Raw genomic sequence first — 10,204 nt, forward strand, 5'->3', positions numbered from 1 at the left:
AAGAAAGCCTTGCATACCACGTTAATATAATATGGATGAATATTAAGAATGGATGTTTATTTGTAGGTATTGTAAAAAAAATCTGTAGCCGTCTTTACACACACACACACACACACACACACACACACACACACACACACACACACACACACACACACACACACACACACACGCGCGCGCGCACGCTACAGGAATTGATCAACAGTGCCCTCTGCTGGACAAACGAAGCTTGATCAGTATATTTTAATTACATGGTTGGAATGTATTCACAAGTTTAGTAGTTATCAGTAATTACATAAGCTTATAATCAAATAATGATATATTCATTAAATCATTTATTATGTACAGAATATGGACAATTTCAATCTGATAAACATTAATGCTAACCGGCATTGCAATATTTACAAGATGGACATATTGATCAGATTAAAAACATATAATAAATGTGTTTTAGTCAAATGGAAACATACACAGGGAAAAAATAGATTTACAACATAAATACCTTATTAAATGTAGCTTAATTTAAACGGTTTTCATTGAAAATAAAATTTAAACATGACTAGACAAATCCTACAGTTACCAGGTGACACTATACTATACACTATAGCTTTTTTACAATATTTTTCAAATAAAAGAAACTGCGATCTTTCCCAGGCTAACTTTTCACGGTAAGATTTCTCGTAAGCTTTAAATAAATAGGAAAATATTTTTTGACTGTTCTTCGGACCACAACACATAGCAGTGTACGTGGTGGGAGGAAGGCCTGAGAATTAGCACCCTGAGAACCTCATTCATCATTTCCAGCTCACTCGCTCAGTCCCATGTACCCACGGCAGCCCATTGGCTACTGTTGGTATTTCCGTCTGTGTGCAACTGATTAGAAATATCAGATCTCCTGAGTTCATTAATCTGTCAGCTGTTTAATCAGCTTCAGTCGTGTTCGGTGTGGCTGATGATCTTCTTCTTGCGTGCAGATACCAGGTCATAGAAAGGGTCTTTTGTGATACAAGCTCTAAGAACAAGAGAGGAAACGGTTAGATTCAGAGACACCATTTTTTCTCAGTTCCTCTGTCGATGCTAATATCTAAATGCTTTTTTAATTATTTGATTGTTAATGTATGACTACGTTTGTGCAAATTTCTAAACATACAGTACTTAACTTCCTCTTTCCCATGGACTACAACACATTTCTGTACTCATGAAAAGTTATTTGTTCACACGACTGACAGAGTTGATCAAATGTGATCCGCTTGTTGACAGTGTTGTCAATATCTTCTCATTTTTATCTCTCATATTCCTTTTAATGTATACCTTTATCATTTTAATTAATGCATTTTTCCCTTCAATATTTACTATTATGTAAATTACTTGAAATACCACTGTGTATGAAATGTGCTATATAAATAAACCTGCCTTGACTTACCTATATTGGTTGCTATAATAATGATGTAAGCATTAGTGCAATGGAAAAACTCGTCAGAAAACTGGAAATTTTGCGGTCTAAAACCATTGACTTCACTCATTCACTATTCACATCTTGAAGGGATAGTTCACCCAAAAATGAAAATAATTCTTCACTTTATTCAACAATTTCTTCACGTCTGTGTCAGTCTCCTACGCTGTTGACGTAGTAAAAACAGTGCAGCGCTTCTGAGAGCTATGCCAGAACGCTGGCTCACCATTGGCCGATGCTGGTCATGTGAGCACCATGACGTTTGCATGAGATGCTGACGCAGGAGCTGGCCAATGTAAACTGCGTAAGAGACTGACAAAGATGAGAAGAAATGATTGAATAAAGTCATTATTTTAGGGTTTTTTTGCGCACAAAAAGTGTTCTCGTCGCTTCATAAAATTAAGGTTGAACCACTGGAGTCACATGGACTATTTTAACAATGTTTTTACTACCTTTCTGGACCTTAAAAGTGTTAATTATTGCTGTCATGGAGGGGTCAGAGAGCTCTCGGATTTCATCAAAAATATCTTTATTTGTGTTGCGAAGATGAATGAAGGTCTTACGGGTTTGGAGCGACATGAGGGTGAGGAATTAATGACAGAAACCTAATTTTTGGGTGAACTAACCCTTTAATGAATGTCACATACTGTAGAGTGTTATATGAGGAAAAACACACTATTTCAGAAATTACTGCACTTTGTTTGACATAGGAGTATTGTCCTAAATTATGAGAAAAAATAATTTTTCTATGATCTCTAATACTATTGAAATCATATAAACAGACATATTCCAGCAGAACCGGATTTCAAACATCATATTGATGTAGTTTGAATTATATTTGTAAAAAGTGTTACACTTTTTTTTTTTTACTGTGTAAACTAGGGTTGTGTGCCATTCAGAAATGTATCATCCTGTTTATTGTGCTGTCTGGTACCTGATGGCCTGGATCCAGTCAGCACGTTCCTCTTCAGAAGCAGCACTGAGTCTGTAGGAGTGATGTTTGCCCATCACGACTCTCCCATCGGTCTCTGTTTTACATGCCTTTATCGTCTCTCCTTTACGATGAGGGCTGAACAGCTCCAAACAGAACTGAACACACATTTCAAAAGAGGAAATGCATATGCCGTCATTTTCTAAAGGTTACGTTCCATGGTTACAAGAGCATGTTATATCAAAAACATTTAAATGTCGATTGGTATTATGAGATGCTGACTCAGAAAGAAAAATAGAACTCAGGATCTGGGCTGAGTTTAGACTGTGCACGCAGAGTCTAAGTTATCACTTAGTGACTAAAAGAACCATAAATCAGCAGGTGTAATAGGGGCCTATAGAGAAACACACTATCTGGATTGGTCATAATAGATAAGATGGAATGGAAAGAACATTGCAAAAGTACCTGTTTGTGTCCTTCCTCCACCTCTTTCACACTTAAGTTCTCTAGGGGAATGATTCCTTTTGGTTCTTGGTCCTAGAGAGGGAAAATATTGCCTTTTAATGATTTAATTAAAAAAATTCTCATTCAAATTAGAAAAATAAAACTAATTTAATGTTTTTTATATCAGTGAACTCTGCATTTTTGTAAAGGTAGAGTACTTACAGTAGTATATTGGAAATAGTAGAGGCAGCTATCAGTCAAAATGAACCACCTCCTCTTCCAGGTCTTTATTCTGCCACCTATGGATTTATCAGAATTGTTACTGACATTCAGAAATACCAAGATGATCAGAAAGAACAGTTGGTTCCAGTCCTCTAATCTGATTGGCCGAGCTGCACAGGGCTGTTTCACAGCTTGTAATGCCGCTTGATCAAATAAATCATAGGAATGGAACAAATTATTTAAAATGCTTAATAGCAATGCAAACAGAGGTTTATTATAATAGGGATGCTTTCATTTAATTAACTACATTATATAAGTATTAGCTGTACCAAAGAGTAACAAACCTTCTTTTAGTAGCCAGCCCTCTCGATCAGGATTAAAGAAGGTGTGCGTGAGATCATTGCCGTCATCTTCTGGGATCTTAAAGGGTTCGTTCTTAATGCTCTCATAAAGTTTCTACAGAATGTTTCCATAAAGAGAAATGATCAACAATTGATCATTACAAAAGACATCAACAGTGGATTATAAAAAATATATACAGTACAAAACTAATTTGCCTTTGAAATAAAAAATGAATAATAATAATATAATTAACTTGCTTATGAATGACATTTCTAACTACATTTACATTTTACTACATTTAGCAGATGCTTTTGTCCAAGGCTAAACTATATATTAACGATAAAATATCGTTATTATGCTCATCAAAGCTGCATTTATTTGATAAAAATAATATTGTTTAAAATAACAGTTTTCTATTTTAACAAAAATGTAATTGAGTCCTATGATGGCAAAGATACATTTTCAGTGTCATTACTCCAGTATTCAGTGTCACATGATCCTGATTGGCTGCTCAATAAACATTTATTATTATTCATTTCTAAAACCGTTGTGCTGCTTTGTCTTTTTTGATCAATTTAATGCATCCTTGCTGAATAAAAATATTAGTTTTCTTTATTTTTGTAAATGGTAGTGTATCTGAATGAAATAAAATACTGTAGATGGAAGTGTTTGTGATTTGAGGGAAAATGTGACCTGTCTCACCTCAAGTAGTTCACAGGGAAGATCTCCTCCATTGTTGATTCCTCTATTCATGCAGATGAAACGTTCTAGTGTGGTCTTGTCTTTCACATTGGGGTTGTGCAAACTTGTGTTGAGCATGATGATAGCGAAGGAAAGGATGTAACAGGTGTCTGCAACACACACACAAACACACATACTGTATATAAGCGTTTTCAAATGTCTACATGAAAGTAGTCTATAGCAGTGGTTCTAAACTAGTTTTACTTCAGGACCCAGATTGTAATGCCTTTAACCTTTCTGAGCCGCAGATCGAAACTTAAATGGATGTAATGTATGAATGCTTCGGCAGACTCAGCAGATTATTGCAGAAGTGAAAGCAATAAATACATGTGTGAACATTATAGAAGGTTAAGTTTACTGTAAAGCAAATGTACTGAACTAAACATTTTCCTTTATGCAAAATATGTTTTACTAAATAATTTTGACTTTAAAATGTCAAGAAAGTCAAATCCATGTCTATTTCAGGTGTGTTCCAAACTTTGAAGTTGAACCAGTTAAAGGGTTAGTTCACCCAAAAATGAAAATTCTGTCATTAATTACTCACCCTTATGTCGTTGGACACCCGTAAGACCTCCGTTCATATTCGGAACACAAATGAAGATATTTTTGTTGAAAGCTGATGGCTGAGAAAGGCTTCAGATAGGCCTCCATTGGCATTCAGTACACTTATACTCCCAAGACCCATAAAAGGCACTTAAAACGTCGTTACAAAGTCCATCTCACCACAGTGACTCTACAATAATCTTACGATGCGACGACAATAGTTTTTTCTGCGCAAAAAAAAATCAAAATAACACCTTTATCCAGCTTGTTATTGCCTTCCGCGTGTGCCTCCACGACGCATGCGCGAGAATATGACGTAGCGCCGGGGTTCGGGAATCCATGAAATGCACACTTAAGCCCCATTTTGAGCACTACGCCAAGACCTAAAGCACGATCAATGTAGAATCCAACAGCTTAGACACGCGCGTCTTCCTCTGCTTGTCAACAAATCGCTTCTGGGTCATGTGTCCGAACGCCGGATCTGCGTCATATTCTCGTGCATGCGTCGTGGAGGCACACACGGAAGGCAGTAACAAGTTGGATAAAGGTGTTATTTTGATTTTTTTTTGCGCACAAAAACTATTGTCGTCGCATCGTAAGATTATTGTAGAGTCACTGTGGTGAGATGGACTTTGTAACGACGTTTTAAGTGCCTTTTATCGGTCTTGGGAGTATAAGTGTACTGAATGCCAATGGAGGCCTATCTGAAGCCTTTCTCAGCCATCAGCTTTCAACAAAAATATCTTAATTTGTGTTCCGAATATGAACGGAGGTCTTACGGGTCTCGAACGACATGAGGGTGAGTAATTAATGACAGAATTTTCATTTTTGGGTGAACTAACCCTTTAATCCTGGTTTTCACAGGATGTATTTGAAAGGAAAAAATAAAAAAGCAATACAAATACATGCCAAGTGTCCCCCTAGTGGGACACTGCCAGCTAACAGGCTATAGTCAAGCGCTGAAATGTATTCATATTACCATGAACGGCATAGGCAATATGCTGAATTATTAACAATAAGGAAAAAAGTGTATTTTGGTTTCTAAATGTCTCTTGAGTTTCTTGATGTTTTCATCCTCTTGCCAGTCAAACACGAAACCTATCCTCTAAATGAAGTGGCAAACTACCTGTGGACTGAAAAACCCCAGCGTTACAGGTGCAGTAGCGCAGAGCGAAGGCCTCCATCATGCGGTCGATCTTCTGAGCCTCACCAGGTAGACGGAAACTCCACAAGAACTGCCTATGGCCACAATCAAACAATCACAGAGCCCCCCAAAATGGACAGAATTAGTATTTGAATATGTTACAACGGTGTAAAGAAATACAAACAGCAAGAAGAGGATCTCCTCTCACCTCAAAGCCTGAACTAGATTAAGGTTTGAGAACTCATGAAGGTGAACAAAAGCCTGCAAGATCTGAAGGTGGATCTCCTCCCTGTGGATACAAGAAGGAAACATCTTTTTCTCTATATCAGAGCCACAAGCAGTATTCGCCACAAAAAAATCACCATCATCACACCATTCTCCTAAGAAAATGCCGATAGCTGTTTTATTGAGGCCTTCCTCTTTGTAGAGGAACTCCGCCACAGTCTCTGGTTTCCACTCCAACAGGTCATTATCCACTAGGTACTGGATACCCTGAAAATAACACACACAGTTAACCTCAATGAAATAATGCTGATTTTTTTACCACAGACCACTGGCAACACCGTTATCAAACATTCATTAAGAAACTGGATATAAGATACAGATCTTGACGCATGATCTATTTGTCTAATAGGCCTTATTCACAGCAGCGTCATCTTTGTTTTTTAACGGGAATGAAAGCAAGGCTATGAGGGATAGACATGCATCTCTTCAGTGGGTTGCACTGTCATTTCATGTGTCTTTGGATTGTTCAGCTGACGAAACACTGCAAAAATATCTTTCCAAGAAATTTCAGTAGACAAAAAACGCCAGATTGTGTGGAAATGTATAAGTGATATAGGAGCTTTCACTGCTTTTTACAGCAGATGCCATTGAAAACACTGTAAGTCTGCTCTGATTAAGGTCCATAGGTACATCAATTGCATCATTCAATCTTTTATTGGTGAGATGTTTCGTATGATTGGGGGATGCATGGTGAAAAATGTGTTTTTAACACACTGACCATGTATACCAAGCTACTTGGAAAATGCAGTGTGGCTTGAGCTCACTTGTTCTACAGAAAACACAGGATGTGGTTCAATCTCTCTTTCTCTGCCTCTCTCCACCCCCTCTTCCTCTAACCTAGTTTAGCTAATTCTCCTTGTAGTTGTGAACCTGTTACCCTACATGTATCACGCTGTTGCGCTGCATGCAACTCAAATGATTCATTGTTCGTACCTTTTTGGGGTCCATGTTAAACTTCTTTTTTCCACACTGGATTCTCTTGTTCTTCATAACATTTTTACTAGAGGACAATAAAAAAAAAAAGACATTATTGTGACAAAAATGAAATACATTATCTGTTCCACAAAATGTTTCCAGCCTGTTTATGACAATATTGTTGATTCAGCTAAGTATTGTTGTGAGTGTGAACTGCGAAGTGGTTCTTGAATATATAATCTGTCTAACATTTTCTGTGGCTTAGCATGTCCAAATATAAAGGCATAAATGTCTAAAGCCAAAGCTCTTCTCGTAAAATTGACACCAAGAAACAGGAAACAGATACCCACGCTTATAGATGGTGTTTCGTGATGTGCAAAAAAACTGAACCTGTTAACAGCGAATTCATGGTATAATTCAATTCAAGGAAGATTATTCAGCTTCTAGTGCACATGCAAAGTGTCTTGCATAAACACACGGGTGTATTCTCACACTTAAAGACTCAAAGCAACTTTTCTTGACTATGGAATGCCGAATTGATAATATGAGCTACATGCTTGGCTCTAATAAATCACTTGTGCTCAGTTTTAGGAGACATTTTGACGCACATGGATTCAGACTGCTATGAGGAAAGATGTGGGTTTATTTTATTAGACATTATAAACAACAATACCATAAACCCAAGTGATATATGTGGACATAATGAAAGTGGATATGAAAAAGAATGATGTAATACAGAAAGAAACTACACGGGTAAAATATTATGTATACATTTGATCGATTTTTTTGTTCTAGTTGCTATGGTACCTCAGAGCTGAGGGATAGCGGTGAATACTCACTTCTCATCATCTGCCTCCATCGTTTGAATTTCTGTCATCATGTTTTCGATTTCCAGCCTGAGTTTCTGCACGAGTGAAAACATTGATCAGCCAAAGCTTTGTCTGCACATGATGACACATAGCTCACAAATACTCCATCATTTTCTCCACAAAGTTTTGCATGCCATTTTTCTTTAGCACAAAATTGCATTCATAATGCTTAAAAGCCTTTGTTATATCTGACGCTATTATTAATAATGGTATGCAGAAAGAGACTATGAATCCAAATACCTGAATATCATCTAGAATCACATGCTTATGGACGTCAGACTGCTTCTTGTCATTTGCATTGTAAGCTAAAGGTGCTGAAGATGACATGGGAGCATGATTAGATCAACAGTTAGCAACAGTCTCGCATCAGATCCAGAAGACGAATTGCACAGAGAGAAAACCCTAAAGTGCAAACACAGCCCAAATGTATCAGCTAAATATAACACTGCTACTTCGGTTTAGGAGAACTGCCCCACATAGGATGTATTTTGGTCTGTTGCTGGTTGCATTTACGCAATACTGAAAATTCTGTGGATGACATCACTCAAAATATGTATAATAAATGTTTACTACAGTAGCTATGCCCTGTGGAACAGTATATGATATTATTACATCATTAAGTCATTTTTAAGCAAGTCTCATGAAAACTAATTTCCCTTGAAACCACACAATATTAAATAACAATTGCAACATTGCAAAAGCAAGGGAAATAAGTAATATAATGTATGGCTGCTCTCTTCAAGTAACACACAGATTGCTATTGAGAATCCTTAGATCCTTTAACGTTGTATCCTTAATTTTAACACTAATTGCTGGTCCTTTAATATCACACACATACGTAGGCCTTTACAAAACGTCTAATGATGAAGGTTATATCACAGGTATCCCACTACAGGTGCACTGGAACATTTTGCACGAAAAGCCCCTAATTCACAGAACCTTAAGAAGTTGATTAAACAAGAACATACCTTTCCCCCAGAGGAAGCTGTCCTTTCTTTGGGTTCCCATGCTGGCTGTGTTGCAGGGGGACTGTAAAAACAGGAAGATCAGTCTCCGAGTCAGTGCACTGACACAGATCATTGCACACCACGAGAAATGATAAATCTCGAAGTGCTGCTGACTGTTAGCCTACTATATAGCCTATTAGATAACTAAAGACTATTAAAATAACGAAAAGTATTATGATAATGTCTTGATGATGTCAGTTTTTTCAGTATACACATATATCTTTAATCAATTAATATTCATTCCAGCAATCTGTCGAAAAGCAACCTAACTGTCGAAAAATCGGGCTGTAAAGACTCATAAAAACGATAGGTAAATAGGTGAGGTATGCTGTAAAACTTCTTTCTCCCTTACAAAAAATACTGCAGAGTTTTTTTTTTTGTAATACTGCAGTTGTTTTTTGGAAGTTTTACTTAAATGTACTGCATTTATATTGCGTCTATACTTCATTATACTCCAAATCTACATTTGTACTTCATTGTACTGCAGTTATCCTTCATTGTACTACAGTTATACTTCAATGTAGCCTGCAGTTATTTTTTGTAATTTAAACTAAGAAAATCAATTACAGAGTAACTATTAAAATGGATGTAAAACAGTTTGTAAAAAAGCAAAATAGTGGTTAAAACGCATACCTTCATATGTGTAACTCGGTGTGCAAGTAATCGCTGTGGTACAGTACGAATGTAAACGTGGAGTGCGCTTTAATTGATGAACAATCGCCGAGTTCCTGCGCGAGGAGGGTGACGTCACGGCCATGAATGACAGCTGAGCTCTTGGAACTCGTTTCCTCAGCATTTCCTCAACATGTCAGAATTTTTATTTCTTCACAAATGTGAATGAGATTTTTTATCACATTTCAATTCAGAGAATCCACTGACACGTGATACTTCGCAATACAAACCTTTTTCAAAATCCTCCCCCTAACAGTTAAAAAAAAAAACCCTACAAAATATCTTTGTAAATTGTAAAATACCGTTAAAATGATGCAAAGTGATGCAAAGCTGATTTTTCAGCATCATTTCTCCACACTTCAGTGTACATGATCCTTCAGAAATCATTCTAATATGCTGATTCAGACGTAGGTTTTGTTAGATTAGAATAACATGCTGAAAATTTGGAAACAGTTGTGCTGCTATATATTTTATTTGGAACCTGTGATACTTTTTTTTTTCTTTCAGAATTCATTGATGAATAAAAAGTTAAAATCAATCACTTTTTAAATGTACATATTTTTTTTTAATGATTTAAAATGTATTCAAATGTAAATATATAATTGTATAGCCACGTTCAATGATGATTCGACATCG

General features: G+C 36.6%; 1 protein-coding gene across 2 annotated transcripts; it reads right to left on the reverse strand.

Annotated features, from left to right (window-relative positions):
* Positions 1-26: 26 nt before the first annotated feature.
* Positions 27-9,731, reverse strand: cyth4a (cytohesin 4a). 2 transcript variants are annotated; one of them, XM_079836057.1, is made up of 14 exons: positions 9,530-9,731; positions 8,858-8,918; positions 8,130-8,203; positions 7,860-7,924; positions 7,039-7,105; positions 6,194-6,312; positions 6,029-6,109; positions 5,803-5,915; positions 4,095-4,243; positions 3,395-3,506; positions 3,051-3,127; positions 2,850-2,921; positions 2,388-2,542; positions 27-1,012 (listed from the first exon to the last, which is right to left on the reverse strand). In XM_079836057.1, the coding sequence occupies exons 1-14, from the start codon at positions 9,533-9,535 to the stop codon at positions 931-933; spliced, it is 1,233 nt and encodes a 410-aa protein (XP_079692183.1). In that variant the 5' UTR covers positions 9,536-9,731; the 3' UTR covers positions 27-930. The 2 variants fall into 2 exon arrangements, with proteins under 2 accessions (XP_079692183.1, XP_079692182.1); XM_079836056.1 differs by having other exon boundaries at positions 6,029-6,312; positions 9,530-9,659.
* Between the last annotated feature and the right edge of the window lie 473 nt (positions 9,732-10,204).

Source organism: Gobio gobio (genome assembly GCF_949357685.1).
Source record: "Gobio gobio genome assembly, chromosome: 1".
NCBI classification, from domain to species: domain Eukaryota; kingdom Metazoa; phylum Chordata; class Actinopteri; order Cypriniformes; family Gobionidae; genus Gobio; species Gobio gobio.

Excerpts from the sequence above, each read along its gene's own strand:
- cyth4a (XM_079836056.1), bottom strand. Across the intron at positions 7,925-8,129 it reads TGATTCTAGATGATATTCAG|AAACTCAGGCTGGAAATCGA; the intron begins GTATTTGGATTC and ends TCACTCGTGCAG. Across the intron at positions 6,313-7,038 it reads TTAACATGGACCCCAAAAAG|GGTATCCAGTACCTAGTGGA; the intron begins GTACGAACAATG and ends TGTTATTTTCAG.